General features: G+C 39.4%; 1 protein-coding gene and 1 pseudogene across 1 annotated transcript; one reads left to right on the forward strand and one right to left on the reverse strand.

Annotated features, from left to right (window-relative positions):
- The first annotated feature begins 1,829 nt into the window (after positions 1-1,829).
- Positions 1,830-20,111, forward strand: LOC132504369 (RNA/RNP complex-1-interacting phosphatase-like). Its single transcript, XM_060121733.1, has 8 exons — positions 1,830-2,071; positions 3,479-3,554; positions 4,536-4,658; positions 7,957-8,080; positions 11,658-11,718; positions 16,723-16,769; positions 17,471-17,554; positions 19,085-20,111. Exons 1-7 carry the CDS (start codon positions 1,830-1,832, stop codon positions 17,536-17,538), a joined length of 741 nt encoding a protein of 246 aa, XP_059977716.1. The 3' UTR covers positions 17,539-17,554; positions 19,085-20,111.
- LOC132504314 (RING finger protein 11-like) lies at positions 13,417-14,136 on the reverse strand (annotated as a pseudogene).
- Positions 20,112-21,179: the final 1,068 nt, after the last annotated feature.

The following is a 21,179-nucleotide window of genomic DNA, read 5'->3' on the forward strand; positions in this document are numbered from 1 at the left end:
TTGAACCCATCAGGTTAACTGAGACATGTCTTGGTGTAAACATCCCCAGTTCGTCTACCCCTGAGGCTGTCCTTAATTCTTCCCATTGTCACATTTTGATTTAATTAAATACTGGAATCCCTCAAACCCTTGCATGGTACCTGAGGCCCTATGGGATACTGGTAGATTTTGTTAGTGTCAAATACTTAGCTGTCTGATTCTCCAAATATCCCTTGTTCCTATATTTTCCATCCCAGCATACTACATACCCATTAAGGCATTATTTCATCTCATGTTGGACCCACTCCCATCCAGAGGCCTACTCTTTGCTAGTTCCCATACTTTCTGGAAACCCCGTTATGGCCAGGTCTGGATTTTTTTGTGTTCCCACCCAAAGCCTGTATCTTTTAGCAAGCTGGAACTATAAGACCAACATAGATTTTCTAGTTTCTGATAGATTTATGTCACAATTTGTACATTGTCATGTCTATAGATATTTGTATCATTTGTACTTTTTGGCCATTACATGCCTATTGGATATTTTTCATAAATTGCAAAAGAATATTTTATGACTTAGCACCAAATTGAATGTGCCTAATTGTAAGTTTGTGAACTAGGTTGTGCTAACTTGTATCTTTTCTTTATCCAAGTAGTAATTGACTACTATTGTCCCATTTGTAATTATGTGGAAGTTTTCAGAATTGTAAATAAATGCTTGTGGATTGAAACTTGGTTAGACTATGGACTGTCCCAGATACATTAAAGCTACTGAACTTTTTACTCATTCATTCATTCATTCAATAATTCTGACCTTCCTGACTCAGTTTACCCAGCTCAAATGGTTGTGAAGAAGATTACTAACAGTGTATGTCAGATACTTTCAGAAATTAGAAACTGAAAAGTAAAACTAACAAAAAACATAGGTTATTATAAATAACAATGGAATTTAGTATGCTATTATACCTTCAGACCTACTGTAGGACATGCTGTTCTTTGCTGTTCCACTTGTGGCAGGATTCATAGTTTTTCTAACAGGTACAGATCCCTATGCCTGATACTGTGAGGAAATGTTATACTTGAGCTCCACTCTTATCTCTCTCAGGCATATTTTGGTATTGTCTAAAATGTAAATCCATACTGTCAACCTCCAGCATGATACCAGGCACATAATAGAAACCCAATAAATGTTTCACTGTGAGTGGAGTATAAGTTGATAGAGTATTTTTGAAGGTTGATTAGGCAGATTAGATGGATTGAAAATCTTTCAATATTTTAAGTTTGCATCTCTTTCATTCAAGAATTTCTATGTCTAGAAATTTGTATATAGCTATACACATGTATAAGAGGTTCACATTGCAGCCTATCTATAACAGAGGACAAAAACAAACAAACAAAACAAACAAACAAAATACCCCCAAACTGATAACAACTAAAAGTCCGTCACTATTGGACTGGCCATGTAAAGTATGTAATCTGACGCAGCTATTAAAGAGAATCGAATGGATGTACGCAAAAATTGACTGGCAAAATCACTATCCAAGACAGATTGTAGACTATGTATAGTATGCTGCTCTTGTATAAAATACAGGATCTCCATTACGTAGAAATACTTACATACAAGATACAAGTGTGAACGTAAGCACTTGGGAAATATCTGAAAGAACCACACAAGATACTGGGAGAGTGGGACAACTTTCCATGTCCCATATGATTGGAGTTCTGAAGGGTGCACACACGAACTAATGGACCTCTGCTACCATCTTCTGGCTAAGGAGGGAATTGCAGGCGTCAGACTCCTCTACTAATGAAGTGTCTCGGCGTGAGGACGTCATCTGGACGGGCGGTGACGCATGCGCAGTAGAAGGAGGTCCGCGAGCTGTGTGGGCTTGTGCCTTGGCGCTTGTGGTTCGGGGCCTTGTGCTGGCACCGAGTGCGCCGGGTTGGCGACTTCAGCACTCTTGGCGTTGGGTGGGCGGCATCTTGGGGGTCACGTGAGCCAGTGGCATCATGCCCGTGGGCGCTGGTGTCAGCGTCGCGGCTTTTCCGGAGGTTCGTCGGCCAGGAGGAAGGGCGGAAAGCACATCCCGGAAAGGTAATACGCCTTGGCCACTGGGCGTTGCTGGTGGAGCTCAGAGCCCCTGGGCCTGGGCTTCGTCTCCTGTGCCGTCACCTGTGACTGTTGCCCCCGCGCGCTGCCCCGTCCGCGCTGTGCTAGGGGGTATTGGTCGTCTCGCGGCTCAGTTCACAGTAGCTGAAAGGGACAGTGTGTGATGTTCTGATTTCCCCTCATCGTTTTCAAAGGGAGGCTCTGGCCATAGCTCCTAGGGTAAAATGCAGAGGGACTGCTTTTTAAGATGGGACTGTCAGTGTTGGGGACACTCCTTAATTACCAAAATGGAATCCCCTTCAGTTCCTCAAGCTGTGTTGTTTTGGCACAGAAAATGTGAGTAAGAGGACCTGGAACTAAGGTTGAGTGAAAAAACGCACGGGTACTGCCGAATTTTCCATCGAAACAGTTGATTTGTGTTGTCTCTAGGAATTATAAAGGGCGTACTGTTGCTTCCTAACCGGTGTCATTTGAGAGATCTACCTCTGTACGTTCAAATGATTAATTTTGAGACTTTGCTCATGTGTGCAGTAAACCCTTTAATTCCCTAAGACCTTCCTTTCCTCCATCTCATACCCCATTAAACCCGCTTCGGTTTATCTCCTGAATTTCTTCCGAATCTGTCACCTCTTCCTCAGCATCCTAATACTGAACTTGCCTGTGTGCTGCAATTAGGTCCTAAGTAGTGTCCATATTTCTTGTTTCCTTCCAATCCATTCTTCACACAAGAAACCTTAAAAGCAAGTTGGAACATTGCTCATAGACATCGCTCAAAAGCATTGTTTTGAGAATAGAAAACAAACTGTTGGCCTTTAAGACTCTGCGTGGTCTAGAATCCTCTCTGCTTCTCTAGCCCTATCTTGTGCCACTATTGCCCTCACTTTCTATGCTTCAGATACACTGAATTAACCTTAGTTCTAACTCATCTTACAGAAGTCAGTTCAGATATTATTTTTCACTGTGATTCCTAGCATTAAAGAATTTTATTATCATGTTTTGTGTGAGGACTAAAACTAAACTGTGAAGGGGAAGAATTGAGTTCAAACTATTTCAGTCAACATGTATGTATTAATGATACCATAGTAGTCAACACCAGGCTAGGTTTTATTAGAGATACAGAAGTTCTGGGCATCTCTGGTTTTAGATATCCCTAATTTTTTGAGACTTTTGCATTGTTTTGTTGCCTTTTATCTGTTTTCAAGATGGGAAAACAGGAACGAGGGAAGTATAGCTTATTACAAGGTGGGGTTGAATAAGTGGAGCAGCAAAGTGCAAAGCAGAAAGAAGAGGGACCTACTATAGAGGGATATGATTTCCATTTTCAAGGCGCATTCATCCTATGCAAGGAGACAGCCAAACATAAAATTTGCCTAACAAAATATATATAAATAGGTGGAAAGACTATCTCCCAGTTGAACAGCGGATGCCTGGGACTCGTTTCACTGCATTCAAAGTTCCTTTAAAAAAGGTAAGCAAAAGTTAATACCGCATTCTTCCAGAAATCTGAATTCACCCTATAAAGCCCTGGCTCTCAACCCCATCATATTCCATTTTCCCTTTTTATAGCAAATACTTTTTATACCACCTTTACTATCCAGAAATGGAATTCATAGATAAATACAACCTACTTTTGTACTTAATTTAAAAAAAACAAAACCAGTGGAATGCCCTAACTATAAGTAAAGAAAAATGTAATTTATAAGAGAGTAATATGTATCTCAGTATGTAAATGTTTGGGGATGACTATACTAGAAATAAAGAAATAGTCAGTTACTTGTATCAGGAATGCAATAAACTATGGATTTTGATTGATACTGATGTGTCAGTGTTGGTTCATGAATTCTCACAAATGAAGTACACTGGTATGGCATGTTGATAATGGGGAAGGCTGTGTGGGATGAAGGAGAGAGGGTATAAGTGGGAACTGTGTACATTTTGCTCAGTTTTGTTGTGAATCTCAAACTGCTCTAAAACTAGTCTACTAATTTAAAAAGAAAAGTGTGTTGCTGGCACTTGAATAACCAAACAGATCAATCGAACAGAGTACATAAATAAGCCAAATACATAAAAGATTATTTAGCAGTGAAAACCATCCTTGATATAGGTAGATATTCAAGAAGTATTTATTTATGTGTCTATTTACAGGCACTCTGCTTGGAGCTGGCAGTACAGCGGTAGGCAAAATTGATGTAGTCCCTGCCTTCTGGGAGTTTACAGTCTGGTTAGGAGACCACCATGAAATAAACAGATATAGAAATAACTATATAGAAGTGAGCTTATTTTCTTCCATCTAATCTCTCTGGAAGAAAGGATCGTAATATCGCTTGTAAACTCCAGAGGAAAAAACTTTACTTTGAATCTCATGTTAGCATCACAGGGTTTGAATAAATGGATAATATAATAAAGGATTTTAAACGCATGTTCTTTCTTATTTTATCCTTTCTGACAGAGCTTTGAAAAGAATCTTGCTCCAGAAGAATGTTTTTCCCCCCTTAACAAACTCCAAGAACACAATGAAGAACTTGGGCTGATTATTGACTTAACATATACTCGCCGCTATTTTAAGCCAGAGGTAAATGGAACCCGTAATTGAAAATGACCTTCTTTCTGATACTGTAAAAATTCATAGTAATTCAGTAGTTATCATCTTATGCTAAGGTGAATCCTGGCCTTCTTTCATGGGTTCAAAAAGGGAAGCTAGTCGTTTCCTTAAATACACATTTGTAATTGCTGTTTCAAAATTAGATTAAAGATATGAATTGAACTATAGTCTTCAGCAGTAGCCTCTAGAGATGCTTAAGAAAGTCTATAAGCTTCCATGTTCTATATTTTGAAAATGAAGTAAACTTTTAGTAAGAATAGTAGTAGCCTAAAAGGAAAGAAAAGTATGTCCATTATGTCTTTAGCACTTATTTTAAGCTGTTGCCTGAGCATGTTTAAGCATCACTGTTAAAGACAATTGTTCTCTAAGTTTTATGCTTTCTTTTCCTAATATCTTCTGATATAATACAGAAACCCATGTGTTCTCTTGGCCCATGTAGGACATACCAATGCAAAAGAATTATCCTTCTTCTGACCTGTTCCATGGCCTTGGGAGACAGTAACACCTAATGTTTGTTAACATTTGTATAGCAGTTTGCCATTTATAAGGTTCTTTCATATCCATTGACTTAGTTACTCTTCACAAGAGTCCTTTGCTGTTGAAGTGGAAGTAGTACTGATACCTCCTACTGAGTGCTTACTCTGCACTAAACTCAGAGGATAGACAACTACAATTACGAATTTTAAAGACGATGAAACTGACTCTCGGACAAGGAAGAATTGAAATTTCAACTGAGTTATTCCTCTTTCTTTTACTGTGGTAAAATATACATAAATCATATTTATTTTAACCATTTATAAATATGCAGTTCAGTGGCATTAAATGCAGTCACAGTGTTGTGTAACTGTCACCACTGTCTATAACCAAAACGTTTTCGTCATCCTCAACAAAAACTCTGTAACCATCAAACAGTAACAACCCCATTTTCCCTCCCACCGGCCCTTAGTAACCGCTCTTCTATTTTCTGTCTCTATGTATTTGCCTATTCTAGGTACCTCGTGTAAGTGGAATCTACAATATTTATCCTTCTATGTCTGGCTTATTTCACTAAACCTATTGTTTTCAAGGTTCATCCATGTTATAGCATGTAATAAAATGCCATTCCTATTTTGGCTTAATAAATCCCACTGTGTGTATATACCATATTTTGTTATTCATCGGTTGATTGACACTTGGGTTGTTTCCACCTTGTAGTTATTGTGAATCTTGCTGCTATGATCATTGGTGTACAAATATTTGCTCAAATCCCTGCTTTCAGTTCTTTTAGATGGGCAGTGTAGGTAGTAGCAGAGTTGTTGAATCATACGGTAGCTCTACGTTTAAACTTTGAGAAACTGCCAAACTGTTTTCTACAGTGTCGTCTTGATTTTAAACAATTATCACAAATTTTAAACATTTACAAAAGTATACAAAATACTGTAAGTGTTCCTTGTATACCCACGAACTCATCCAGCTTTATTATTTACCAACTGATGGCTGTCATGTTTTATCTATATCCCCACCTGTTTCACCCCATTCCATATTATCTTGAAGCAGCTCCGAGACAACATGTAATTACACCTATACATTTTTTTAAATTAATTATTTAGTTTATTTATTTTTTGGCTGTGTTGGGTCTTCGTTTCTGTGAGAGGGCTTTCTCTAGTTGCGGCAAGCGGGGGCCAGTCTTCATCACGGTGCGCGGGCCTCTCACTATTGAGGCCTCTCTTGTTGTGGAGCACAGGCTCCAGACGCGCCGGCTCAGTAGTTGTGGCTCAGGGGCCTAGTTGCTCCGCGGCATGTGGGATCTTCCCAGACCAGGGCTCGAACCTGTGTTCCCTGCATTGGCAGGCAGATTCTCAGCCACTGCGCCACCAGGGAAGCCCCAGCTATACATTTTGGGTATGTGTATTTAAAATATCGGACTTTTATTCCGATGATATCATTTTTTAATATTAAATACCAAGCGAGTGCTCAAATTTGCAGTTGTCTCCTCAATGTCATAAAAAATTGTTTTTAAGAATTTTGAATTAGATCCAAATAAGGTCCACACATTGCCTTGATTGTTAGGTCTCTTAAGTCTTGTTTAATCTCTTGGTTCTCTCTCCATATCTCTCTCACTTTTTTTTTCCTCCTTGAATTTTATTTTTAAAGAAACCAGGTAATTTGTCCAATCTAGATTTTGATGATTATATTCCATGTGTTGTTAACATATTCTTCAATCCTTTTATTTCCTGTAAATTGGTAGTTGATCAGAATGAAGCTTGCATGTTTTGTTTTGGCAAGACAGTTTCGTAGGTGATGATGTTTTCTTCCATGGAGACATATAATTGTCTCTTTCTGTGATATTAGCAGTCACTGATGATTCATACCTACATCCATTAATTCACTTGAGGCTTCAAATGTTGGTGAATTCTGTTGTTCTTTTTTTCACTTATTAGCTGGGTATATTTCTATGGGGAGAAGATTCCCCTCATCAGCTATTTGGTTGCCCAGTTGTAGAGGCATGATTCTCTTCTCTTGTTTAACAGTTTTCAAAATAATGAGTTGATTCACAAATATCCTCCAGTGGTGACCAGTTTTGTAAAATTTATTTATTCATATCACCGTGGACTCTGTTACAGTTATTATTCTAACTGAGACCCTATCTTTGGCCAGTTGGAGCTTCTCAGTGACTCCTGAGTCCTTTTGACATGACATCAGTTTTTTCTAGACTTTTTCAGTGGTCAGAGCTAGGAAATATGTATGTTTGTTTTTAATATTTTTAAAATATGTCATAGGTTCATACTGCTACTTTCCATTTAAATTCAGAACTAGAGAATTTTCACTTATCCTTTTCTGTCTTCTATTGATAGTCTATTTCTCCCATGCCAGGCATACCAGTTGTCAACAATGCCTGAAATTTGCTCTATTTCCTAATTCGAATCCAAGTTCTTCTGACTCTATTCTACTATTCTACTTAAATCACAGCTGCTTTATGGCCCTTGAAATGTAAGATAGAACATAAATGTAAGTAGAACTGTTTATATCATTTTGAGTTACATGTGCATTCATTCACATAGATTTGCTTTTCTTTTTGCATGCCTAGTAACTGTCCATTCTGCAGTTTTAATGAAAATCAAGTGATAATTACTGGTTAAAACAGCTTTGGAAAAAATGGCTCTTATCAGAATGACTGACATACTAAGTTTAATGTACTCTCCTGGTTTATATTCTGCCTTCTCTAATGAATATTTTATTCTTTTCCTACAAAGGAAATAATACATATTTTCATGGTTTTGCCTTATAGGACTTACCAGAAACTATTCCTTATTTAGAAATTTGTACAATTGGGTATCAGGTGCCAGATGACGACACTAGTTTTAAATTCCAGTGTGCTGTTAATGGGTTTCTGAAAGAAAATAAAGATAATGGTGAGTTGTTTTTGTTTTTGTTTTCCTTTACCAGAACTTTGGTATGCATTTTGAGTGGGGTTGGGGATTTTTAACATTTTTAATACTTCTGACATTAGGCCTGTTGTGCTTGGTAACATTAAGGTGGAAATGTCAGATGGTGCTAATAGAGGACGGTGTTTTTCCTGTTCATGGTCACAAACAATTTAGTTTGGAAAGTGATTTTGTGAGAAATATGAACTGAACTAGCTTACTTATCTCTTTTTTAAAAATTTGAATGGAAAATACATAAAAAAATTAAAATGTTCTTTTGTCCTATTTATTGGTTGAGCGGTGGAAGAAAAGGTTAAGACTCTCAGGTTCTTAGCGTATATAAAAGAGAAAACATAAAGCAAAGGTTTGCAGTGAGACAGATCCCTAGAGGCAAAGCAAAACAAGTGGACCAGAAGAGTGGCTTCCTTATCATACTTGTTTAAGATATTTTTGCTGCCTTTACACTTTGGGTGCAAGTGAGGAAGTACACTACCACCTCTTATTCTCATCTTCAGGCAGGAAGAACTTAAAAGGCTGGTGTTTTATTGTTTCTGCTTTAGGATCTACTCTGTTGATAGTAGATCTTAAAAGCATGTGAATTTTAAGGATCCACATGCCTTTTTCTAGCATCTATCTATCAGAAGGAACATGGTGTTTGCCATGTTTTAAGACTGAGGAATCTTTTGTCTTTGGAACGCCACTCACCCCCATGAGAAAGTGTTCATTTTGTCCTCTTTCTAAATTGAGCCTGAGGAGTGTGCACTTTATTAAATAAATCTAACAGACAGTAAATATTCCGTGTATATATAAAATGATGCACATATATACATAAAACAGGGAGTAGGGGAGAAGGAATAGAGATGGAGGTGGGAAGATAGGGGAAAGGAGGTGAGAGAGAGAGGAAGAGACTGGAATTTCAAGATAAATTTTCATTCTATAACCTGGTGGCTTAATGCAGGTACTAGCTCTTAAATATCTTAAGCCCTATTCACAGATTGTCCCTGTACTTTAGCTTTAAAACTTTACAGGCTTGGTCTTGCGTGTGATAACCAGGGTGTCTAGAAAGGAGGCAAATTATCTGATTTGTGTAAGCTGTAGTCACAGAAATGTTACCTCTTAAGATGTTAGGGTGCAGCTGCTGACCAACTTGCTTCCTCCAGGCTCCTTTGTGTGTGTGTTCTGTCTGTTCCCCATGGGCTAGAAGATCCTTACAAGTGCATGAGAACACGTTTGTAAACCTTGATTGTTCACATGTTATACCAAGTGTAGTCCATTGCATATGCTGACTCCTCTGTGGGTCTTCTGCCTCCAGTGAGCTAACTTCACCATACTCTCTGCCATTGCAGTCTCAGGACCTTAGTTATGATCCTTTGGTGACTTCCTCTGCTATAAGCCCCTCCCACAGATGCTAGGCTCACTGATAATGAGGAGGAGACTATACTATCCACTCCCTAGAATTGGTAGAGACTCAGAAAATAAATTGTTTCAGTAAACACCGAGAGCCTTATAGGTTTGTTGTTATGGCACGGGGATACAGAGGTGAGTAGAAGTCTTTGTTCAGTAGCAACTTACAGTTATCTAGGAAGATAAACATGTAGTGACTATAAGTGGGTTAATTATGATAAAAGAATCAAGTGCATCAGGAATATAGAGGAGAAATTGAGGAAGGCCTGACTGAGGAGACAGTGTTTGAGCTGGGCTTGGGGTAAGAGGATTTTGCGGAATGAGGAAAGGACAGCCCAGGTATTGGGAACAGGTACAAAAGGCACAGGGCTTGAACTTGTGCTCTGGAAGGGCAGCCTCTGGTGTGACTAGAGGGTAATGTGAAAGGGCAAAGAATCCATACATTCATTTTCAGCAAATATTTGTATAACACCTTCTAAGTTGAAGGCACTGTTCTAGGAAGTAGGAAGAGAACAAAGTTCTTTCCCTTACGTACTTTACTTTCTAGTGGGGGAGAGAGATGAATAAATAAGTCAATATATGGATTGTCAAGTGGTGGTAAATGCTTTGGAGAATAACAAAACAAGATGAAGAGGTAAGGGAATGTGTTAGGTGATCAGGGAAGTCCCCTCTAATAAGATGTCGGTTGAGCAGAGCCTTGAAGTGAGAAACAAGCCATTGGTTATGTGGGAGAGTGGAGATGGAGTGGGAGGGTGTGTTCTGGGAGAGTGGAGATGGGGTGGGAGGGTGTGTTCTGAAGCAGAAGGAATAGTAGGTGCAAAGTCCCTGAGGCACAACTGTGCTTGGCATATTTGAGGAATAGTAAGGAAGCCAGTGTGGCTGGACAGGGGAAAGTGAGTGAGGGCAGGGCAGTAGAGGATGAGATCAGGGAGGCTGGCAGGGCAAAGGAGGGAGGTGGATGATGTAGGTCCTTGTAAGTCGTGGTTTTTTTGTGGGGTTTTTTTTGCAGTACGCGGGCCTCTCACTGTTGTGGCCTGTCCCGTTGTGGAGCACAGGCTCCGGACGTGCAGGCTCTGCGGCCGTGGCTCACGGGCCCAGCCGCTCCGTGGCATGTGGGATCCTCCTGTACCGGGGCACGAACCCATGTCCCCTGCATCGGCAGGTGGACTCTCAACCACTGCGCCACCAGTGAAGCCCGTAAGTTATAGTTTGAACTTATAATGCAGTTGGAGAGAGAGACTGATACTTGTTTGTAAAGAGTTCTCAATGCTGTGCTAAAAACTTGGGCTTTATTCTGTGCTAAGTGAAGAAGTTTAAGCAACAGAGCAATCCAGCCAAGTTTATATTTTAGAAAGATAACATCTTCCATGTTGTGGATTAGTTGAAATAGAAGAGATTTTTAGAATTGTAGGGCGATAGTAATCCAGGCAGGAGATGACGAATGCCAATCACCACATAGTCACAGACATATCTTTTGCAGAGATCAGCTACGTGTTGTTGTGTTTTATTTACTTTCTCATATAATTTTTTTAAGTGCTGGACCACGAAATACTGTGGCATAGTTGGGAAAACCTGAGACTCAATTCTAGTCTTTTTTCTGTTTGCCTGCTGTGCAGCTTGGGCTTACGTCTTAAGCCTTACTTTTTCATTGTGAAACAAAAACGGTACTAGTTAACCCAGGAACTCCACAAGCACATAGACCCGTGGCATGTGAGGAGCACTGAATGAGAGAAGGAATGGAAGTGCTTTGGGACCCCAAGAGCCCTTCAGAAACCGTTTGTTCTTTTTAATATTGAGCATTGAAAGTGAAGGCATTCCATCTGTTTCACTCAAAAACAAATGCTATTCTTCTGGTAGCCTGTTTTTTTTTTTTAATCCACTCCCTTTTTCTATAGTCACATAAGTTCCTGATGGGCATTCTCCAGTCCACGCTACTGCATCTGATTGGAGGCTATGCAAAATTTCCCAGAGACAATGAATTTTGACATATAGTAGTTAATTCTTGATAGTACATTCCTGCAAAAACACTCTTTTCTTCAGAGTTTTTCCTTTTCAGGATAGTGGTAGTGTTGTGGTAACTAATAAAGGCTACTCTTCAGAAAATTGTATAACTTGGTTTTAGTGTATTTGCTTACTTAATTCCATATTCCCTGTTTTATAGACAGACTTATTGGTGTCCACTGTACCCATAATTTAAACAGGACTGGCTACCATATCTGCAGGTGAGTTGCCAACCCCAAGAGGCAGACCATGTTTAAATTGTTCTGTTTACAGCAGTAATGTAAGCTAATGTAAGCTGAATGCAAAAAATGCAGTCATAGAAATGTATGAAGTGGAAGGCAATTGTGCCCCCTACTCAGAGGTTACCACCAGTAATAATTTAGCACATATTTTTTCAGATGTAAAAAATGCAGATAGAAGCATATACAGTGGTCCCTTGGTATCTGCAGGGGTTTGGTTTTAGGACTTCCCATGGATACCAAAATCCTCCGATGTTCAAGTCCCATATGTAAAATGATGTAGTATTGTCAGCCTTCCATATCTGCAGGATATGGAACCGTTGGATATACAGCACTGACTGTACATTTGATTTAATGGTATAGTATTTAGACATTCTGGTTTATAATTTAATATATGGTGGACATCTTCCTATGAAAATATTTGGAGACCTCAATCTTATTTATTTATTTATTTATTTATTTATTTCCCTCCAAATTTGCTTTATGTAGTTGGATATAAATTAATGAACCAAAACTTAAGCAAGATACATGTAAGGATTTAATAGAACCTGATACTCTAATTCTTTCAGGTTTTCTCAAACTCATCATGGGGCTTGTAAGAAAATTAACCAACACGGATACTACTACAGTTGAATGTCAAATCCTTAAGTGCTTATGACATACTAAATTCTTCTATAATGCACTTATGAAGAACCCTTCAAGAGACTTGTGTTTTGTATGTAGAAAAGTGTTGATTTCTTTGAGGAGAGAAGAATTCAGCTTTCGTGGATAAATCCTTGTTAGGCTGAGGCAATCATTATCATATCCCTCCTTGCCATGAATTGTCTTATGAATGGTCATATCAATCTGTTTTGGCAAATGAGTAATTAGGGGAAGACTGTTATTGTGCTTATGAGAATGATATTTTTCTCTGAAGAAAGATAAATATGCATTAGGAAAATGACCGTTGGGACTCTTTTTCTGCTTCCTCCTTGTTTTGTTAGAATATGATACTTGGTTTTACAGCAGCCATCTTGTGACCCTGAGATGATCGTATGCCAATAATGACAAATGGTAGATTAGAAAGAACCAGCAAAGACAGAAAACAGCAGCATCAATAGGAACAACAATCACAGCAAAAGAACAATGGGACCTTAACTTGTGGAGTTCCTATAAAGTAAAAAATAAATGCTCTATGTTTATTCTAAAAAAAAAAAGAACTATGCAAAAAAGCTTAAAACTACTTTTTTTGTGCCAGTGTTATAAAATGTAGCTTTAAATAAAACCTTGACCTAAATGCCAGCAACTTCAGAAAAGAATTTGGGTAGGGGAAAGAAGAAAGATATCTCACTTAGGAAAAACAACCACTATCTTTATCCTAATCTTCGACACACAACTGAAACATATATAGCTGCTGTAACACTTTACACAAATCCTATGTACTGGAGCAATAACAAGATCTAAATACAATTATATTTTTAAACACTGAGCGAAGGCTTTACATAAAAATAGCATCCTACTTTTCCCCCTAAATTTCTAAACTATTACGTACTTTTCCCCAACATCTGCAGCCGTTCAGGAATTTTTAGGAAACTTTCATGCATGATCTTATTCCTAATCCCCCGCTCTTTGGGCTCAATGACAAAAGATCAAAACCACCAAAAATGATGGTTCTCTTGAAGTCAGGTGAGAGACACTGGCTCAGTTAGTCTCGTAGGACAAAAGCAGTGCTGCATCAACTGTCTCCATGCAGGAGGGGCACGTGAAGGATCTCATCAGCCAGTCATCTGTACAGCCCAGGTGATCTGCATACACAGCAGAAATAAAATTGGGTTCTCATAAACAAAGTCCATCATACAGATCACACACTCCCGGATCTTTTTTTATAATATTTGTTTTATTCTATTGATTGATTTTTTTTTTTTTTTTTGGTTGTGCTGGGTCTTAGTTGCAGCCAGTGGGCTCCTTTGTTGTGGCATGCAAACTCTTAGTTGTGGCATGCGTGTGGGATCTAGTTCCATGACCAGGGAATGAACCCGGGCCCCCTGCATTGGGAGTGCAGAGTCTTTATCCAGTACACCACCAGGGAAGTCCCCCGGATCATTTTTTCTGATCCATTTCTTCCAGGGTCATAAACTGCTTTAGGCTGATGTTGTATGAGGCCTGTTCTTTTGAGCTATCCTATTTTGTTCCTCTCAGCTGAGTTGCTAGGCAAGTCTGGCTAGGTGTTGGATGATAGACTAAAACTGGAACTTGATCCAGATATGGCAGCAGCGGCTCCTGATCCAGCTCCGTCCCCTTGCCAAAGCTAGCCCAGTCGGACTGAGACTTGTGAGGCAGGGAGATGTCATCCAAAGTGGGGGACTTACGGCACTTCCCCATCTTCTGGGGCTTGAGTATGTGATCTGTGTGCTGTTTTGACAGTCTTCCAACCTCATTCTTTTTTTTTTAATTATTAATTAATTTTTTATTTATTTATTTTTGACTTTTAAAAATTTATTTTTTATACAGCAGGTTCTTACTAGTTATCTATTTTATACATATTAGTGTATATATGTCAATCCCAATCTTCCAATTTATCTCACCACCACTGACCCCCGCCCTGCCCCGCTTTCCCCCCTTGGTGTCCATACGTTTGTTCTCTACATCTGTGTCTCTAGTTCTGCCTTGCAAACCGGTTCATCTGTACCATTTTTCTAGATTCCACATTTATGCATTAATATACAATATTTGTTTTTCTCTTTCTGAATTACTTCACTCTGTATGACAGTCTCTAGGTCCGTCCACGTCTCTACAAATGACCCAATTTCATTCTTTTTTATCTCTGAGTAATATTCCATTGCATATACGCACCACATCTTCTTTGGCCTTTCATCTGTCGATGGGCATTTAGGTTGCTTCCATGACCTAGCTGTTGTGAGTAGTGCTGCATTGAACATTGGGGTGCATATGTCTTTTAGAATTATGGTTTTCTCTGGGTATATGCCCAGTACTGGGATAGCTGGGTCACATGGTAATTCTATTTTTATTTTTTAAGGAACCTGCATACTGTTCTCCATAGTGGCTGTATCAGTTTACATTACCACCAGCAGTGCAAGAGGGTTACCTTTCCTCACACCTTCTCCAGCATTTGTTGTTTGTAGATTTTCTGATGATGCCCATTCTAACTGGTGTGAGGAGATACCTCATTGTAGTTTTGATTTGCATTTCGTTAATAATTAGTGATGTTGAGCAGCTTTTCATGTGCCTCTTGGCCATCTGTATGTCTTCTTTGGAGAAATGTCTATTTAGGTCTTCTGCCCATTTTTTGATTGGGTTGTTTGTTTTTTTAATAATGAGCTGCATGACCTATTTATATATTGTGGAGATTAATCCTTTGTTGATTCGTTTGCAAATATTTTCTCCCATTCTGAGGGTTGTCTTTTTGTCTTGTTTATACTTTGCTGTGCAAAAGCTTTTAAGTTTCATTAGGTCCCATTTGTTTATTTTTTTTAAGGCTGCATTGTTGCTTTGCTCACTGATGAACATATAAAAGTCCGAAGTTTTTGATATTATAAAACGTCATAGTAATGAACATTGCTGTGTGAACACCTTTGAATATATATGCTTTATCTCAGTTAACTTCACTCAGAATGGGACTTCTGCATCAAAGAATTGATGCCCTTATGCTTTTTGTGGATGTTGCTACACTGTACCAATTTATGGTGGTTCATGCAGGAAATACTTATTGAGCATGTGTTATGTTTAAACACTGTGCTGGTTGCTAGCAAAAAGACTTGTGAAATTTTGTGAGTGAAGAGACTTGACCTGCCCTTTGTGAATTCTAACAGTCCAGAGAGGGAAGAATAGATATTCAAGAATCATACTCTGCATGTAGAATTACAACTCTGACAAGTGCCAAGGAGAGGAACATGGTACCATGAGAGCATATTTTAGGGAGGATTTGATCTCATCATGGAGATTAGAGAAGGTTTATTTAGGGATGTTTCAGCTGATATCTGAAGGATGAGTAGGTATTAAGCAGATAGGGACGTTTCGGAGAGATTTCTGAGCATAAGGAATAACAAAAGACCCTATAAGAGGAAAGCATATGTTGTGTTGGAGGAACTGGCCAGGAAGGTGGGGCTGTTGGGGGAGCATGTGATTATAATGGAGCTACAAGTGAGGGTAGGAGCTCAATCGTGCAGGCTTATGTTTAAGGTTTCAGACTTTAAGAGTAAAAGGAAACCATTGAACTTTTTTTGTTGAAGGTGAGTGTGTGGAACATACCCAATTGCATTTTCAACCTATCATTTTGCTACCGAGTGGAGAATACACTGCAGGGAAAAAGAATGGAAGTGAGGAAACAAGTTAGGAGACTTTTGTAGAAATTGGGCATAATGGTGGCTTGAACCAGGGTATGGTGGTCATTTTGGTGGAAAGATGTGGACAGATTCTAGAGGTATGTAGGCAGTATCATTGTTAGCACTGGTGGTGGGTTGAGGATGAGGGTGAGGGAGAAATAGCTGTCAGTGATGGTGATTCCTAAGTTTCTGGCTCCTATGGTTGGTTAGATAGGATTTTTTAGATATGATGTTAATATTTATCCTAATTTGTCTTTTGTTATTTGTTGGTTCTTGATGAATACTCTGTCATATTAAGTCTCCTCTTTTTAGCGTACAGAGCATTTTCACCGAAACTGTTGCATGTTATCAGATAACTTTTTAACATCTGCCAGTTTGGTCCTGTATTTTATTCTCTTTCATTTATTAGTTAAGTTGTTGTATTAATGTAAATAATTATATTAATAGAGTTTCTAAAGTTGCATTATTCTTGCATCCTTGGAATAATGCCTTTTTGTAGTCCTGGTGTATATCATTCTTTAATAATTATTGATTAGATGTGCTGATAGTTTCTTACGATTTTTATATCTATATTTGTAAAGTGAAATTGGACCTTTTTTTGCAAAAAGGTTTTTTTTTTCTTTTCTTTTTATTTACAAATAACTCGAATTTTGTTGTTTTGTAGATATTTGATTGATGTAGAAGGTATGTGGCCAGATGATGCAATTGGATGTAAGTATAACGGTTGTCACTACTTTTCCCTTTTTATAAAATTTGAAGGTAGAAGCGTAGGGGAATTTCTCAAATTTTGGACAAAAAGAAAAGTTTGTAATTCATTTGTTCTGACATAAGATAACCTTTTACCAAAAGTTTTTAAAGGGATGTATCTGGAAATAGCGGGATATAACAGCCTGAATAATTAGTCAGTGGATTTCGGCATTTTTTTTTTCTTTTTTAAATTTATTTAATTAATTACTTTATTTTTGATATTATATCCACTGCACCACCAAGGAAGTCCCTTTTTCTTCCTTCCTTCCTTCCTTCCTTTCTTCCTTTCTTTAAAGCTCCAAGTCATTTAAAATATTTGACTTCTTACTAAAAATCTCCAGTTCATATAACCAAGGGGTTTATAACTTCTCCTCTAAAAGTTATATTCCTGGGACTTCCCTGGTGGTCCAGTGGTTAAGACTCTGCATTTCCAGTGCAGCAGGCATGGGTACAATCCCTAGTTGGGGAGCTAAGATCCCACATGCTGCATAGCCAAAGAAATTTTTTTAAAAAGTTATATTCCTGTATTATTGAATTTAGTGGTTTAGATTTTCTTTTAATGTTTAGAAGATTTCAATTTATTTACCAGGAACAAACAAAACAAAATGTAAAAATAGTTTTCCGGAAACTATTTCCATCATTCTCTTCTCCCCTTTCTCCTGCAGACTGGTGTTTTATCTTTACAAGTTCTCCATCATTCCATAAGAAAGCTGCTCTTCTTCTGGTTTCATAAGAGATGGTGAACAGTGGTAAAATATCCAGTTTACCTAAATTTCTAGAGTACACTTCGGGGAACGAATGATGGGGTGGGATGTTGGGGCAGAGTGAGAGATACAGATTCTGGTGAGACTGAGAGTCATTCACAGAAATTACTGGGCTGTGGTGAAGGGAGAACAAAAATAAATCAGGTTCCTGCTGGTGGACAGGAAGCCAAAATGAAGAAGAATAGTGCGTAGCTGGGCAGTATAATTAGGCCCATAAGTGCTGTGTCTTCTGATAGTAATTATGAACAGAAACCAACTAATAATTACTAATAACATGTAGGTGACCAATCCTTGAGAGCTGAGGCAGAGAGAAGGAAAGATGGCATTATACCTTGTCTCTGGTTCATTGAGTTTCCCAGGCTGGTTTGTGACCAATCTTGGGTGAAACCATAACTAAATCATTTTTGCTAAGGTGATCAGCTTTCGTGGGGTCCTTTCTCTGCACTCTGTCCAATGATAAAGCCCACTGGTTTATGCCTCCTGGAAAACAGTTATTTCAAAACAGTATAAGTAGGGCTTCCCTGGTGGCGCAGTGGTTGAGAGTCTGCCTGCCGATGCAGGGGACACAGGTTCGTGCCCCGGTCCGGGAAGATCCCACATGCCGCGGAGCAGCTGGGCCAGTGAGCCATGGCCACTGAGCCTGCACTCCACAACGGGAGAGGCCACAGCAGTGAGAGGCTCGTGTACCAAAAAAAAAAAAAAAAAAAAAAAAACACCAGAATAAGTGAAGCATTGATGAAACAGCCATGAGGAACATGTTTCCACATGGCCTCGCACCTCCTTTTCAAAGTGCTTTAAACCTATTTTCATCCAAAAATCAATAAAAGAAAAGGATTGGGATCAAATCCCGTACAGAGGTAGTGTAAGGGAAAAGAGAATAAGAATAGCATCTCTTCAGACAATAAAATAAATTTGGAAAAGACAGGTCCACAAAACAGATCAAAACTGTAACCTATTATTTCAAAGTGGGCTAAAAGATGTTAGGAAAAACAGTGGAAAAGATGAAAGAACGTGGATCGAAGAGGGAATGGGAAGTTATTGTTTAATGGCTCTAGAGTCTGTTTGGGATGGTGAAAAAGTTCTGGAAACGGTAAATGCTGATAAATGCCACCTATGGGTGTTTGGTTTTAGTTGATCTTCTTCCATGAAAGGGTTTGGAGAGATTCAGAAACTATGCTGCTGCCTCCATCTTTCTGAGGTCCTGCTCAATCTTTAGACATAATTATTTTGAATTTGGATAGTGGTGATGGTCACACAGCATTGTGAATATATTTAATGTCACTGAATTGTATACTTGAAAATGGTTGAAATACTAAATTTTGTTTTATATATATTTTACCATAATGAAAAAAAAGTGAACGAACAGCATAAACCAGAATTAGGTAAGATGTTAGAACTCAGGACAGAATTCAAAATAAAGGAAAAAAATTCAGAAATGAGGACTAAATTTAAAATAATACAAGAGTGGGGACTTCCCTGGTTGTCCAGTGGTTAAGAATCTGCCTTCCAATGCAGGGGATGCAGGTTCGATCCCTGGTTGAGGAACTGAGATCCCCCATGCCGCAGACAAACTAAGCCCGCACACTGCAACTACTGAGCCCACGTGCTGTGGAGCCCACGCGCCACAACTAGAGAGCCCACGAGCTGCAAGGAAGAGCCCACGCACTGTAACGAAGAGCCCACATGCTGTGACTAATACCCGACACCTCCAAAAGTAAATAATTTAAATAAAATCATATGAGTGAATGAACATAATACCTTAAGAGAAACAAACAGGAAAAGGAAAAATTATTTTTGAAGATAAAAAGAATTTTAGAGAAATGGAAAACATAAAAGATAGGCAAAAAGAGTCAGGACAGCTCTGAAAAGAGTAATATAAATATGTATAAGAATCTATTATAGGGCTTTCCTGGTGGCGCAGTGGTTGAGAGTCTGCCTGCTGATGCAGGGGACATGGGTTCATGCCCCGGTACGGGAAGATCCCACATGCCGTGGAGCGGCTGGGCCCGTGAGCCATGGCCACTGAGCCTGCGCGTCCGGAGCCTATGCTACACAACGGGAGAGGTCACAACAGTGAGAGGCCCGCATACCGCAAAAAAAAAAAAAAAAAAAAGAATCTATTATACCATAAAAGTGACATTTCAAATCAGTGGGACAGGTTAGTCAATAAATTGTGATACATACATGTTGAGGTATAAATTGTTCTCTGGAAGGATCCACAGCATGGCAAAAGCAGATGTCTCTGAGGAGGGAAATGTGTGGCTGGGGAACGTGGGGAAAAGGTTGACTTTTCATTGAATACCCTTGTGTACCTTTTCTAATGTTCTGTCATGTGAATTTATTACCTCTGAAGTTCGCCTGAGTTCAAACCCCAGTTCCCCAAATTACTAGCTCTTGATCTTGGGCAAACTCTTCACACTCTCCAGGCCTCTTTATCTGTGAAATAAGGTCAGTAACTTAGCCTGGTGCTGCCTGGCACAGAATAAACTGTCAATAAATGGAGATTATTAGTGTAAAAAAACCAAATGCCCATCAATGGATGAATGGATTTTTTAAATGTGGTGTATATGTGAAATATTATACAGTCATAAAAAGGAATGAAGTACTGACACATTCTACGACATGGACGAACTTGAAAACATTATGCTAAGTGAAAGAAGCCACACACGGTGGTCACATTTGTATTATTTCATGAAATGTCCAGAAAAGGCAAAACTATAGTGACAGAAAGGAAATTAATGGTTGCAGGGACTGAAGGAGGAGGGGATGAAGAGGGCCTGCTGATGGTTACGCGGGGTTCTTTGTGGGGTGATGAAAACGTGATGGGTTAGATGACGGTGATGGTTGCATAGGCTTGTGAATGTACGAAATGACACTGAATTTGCAGTTTCAGAAGGTGAATGTTATGGCATGTGAATAACATCTCAAAAAATTAATTTTGAAAATGAAAATTGCCAGTTTTCCCATGGTCACTATCCAGTATCCACTGTCTCCATCTCTCCCTTCTCCCCACTATATTCCTTTTGACGCCCACCCCTGCCACTCTCTCCCATCCTCACTCCCTCGACCTGCCCCACAAGGCCTCCCAGGGAACCCGTGAACCGCTGGGCACCTGGGTCCTGTGGCTGTTGGAGCGACTGCCCAGTGTGCGTGCCTCCACCGCTTTCACCCGTGAGAGTGGACGCTTCCGTCGGATTTTTCTTGTGCGTTTCAGTTGATGGTGATGTTTACAGAAGGCGGCACACACCCTGGTCAATGGAGGAAGCCCCTCAAGATAATATTTAGGCCCGTCCAGAAGTTTGATCTCGTCCACCAGTAACCTCAGGATGCTGTTCTCTGAAAGCCAGGTTGGCCGCCTGCGGGCATTTGTAAATACTGAGGACTTCGGAGGCATTTGGGCCTCCAGTTGAGGCCTTGTACCTCCACATGCGACGGGACCTCAGCCCTTTGCTGCACCTCTCTAAGTGAAGTGGCACAGGAATACTGGCCTTGCCTGTCGTTGCCAGGATTAACTGAATAGTGCATTAGCTGCCCTGGTGCTTAGGTGTTGAGTACAGGGTGATGTACATACCAGGCCCTATTCGTGGGCCTCCTGATGCAGCAGTTCCCT

This window comes from Lagenorhynchus albirostris, chromosome 14 (genome assembly GCF_949774975.1).
Source record: "Lagenorhynchus albirostris chromosome 14, mLagAlb1.1, whole genome shotgun sequence".
Taxonomy (NCBI): domain Eukaryota; kingdom Metazoa; phylum Chordata; class Mammalia; order Artiodactyla; family Delphinidae; genus Lagenorhynchus; species Lagenorhynchus albirostris.

Bases quoted from the DNA above. Each gene is read 5' to 3' on its own strand.
- LOC132504369 (XM_060121733.1), top strand. From the start codon at position 1,830: ATGCGCAGTAGAAGGAGGTCCGCGAGCTGTGTGGGCTTGTGCCTTGGC. The intron at 3,555-4,535 runs GTAAGCAAAAGT...CCTTTCTGACAG, and splicing joins TCAAAGTTCCTTTAAAAAAG to AGCTTTGAAAAGAATCTTGC. The intron at 4,659-7,956 runs GTAAATGGAACC...TTTGCCTTATAG, and splicing joins GCCGCTATTTTAAGCCAGAG to GACTTACCAGAAACTATTCC.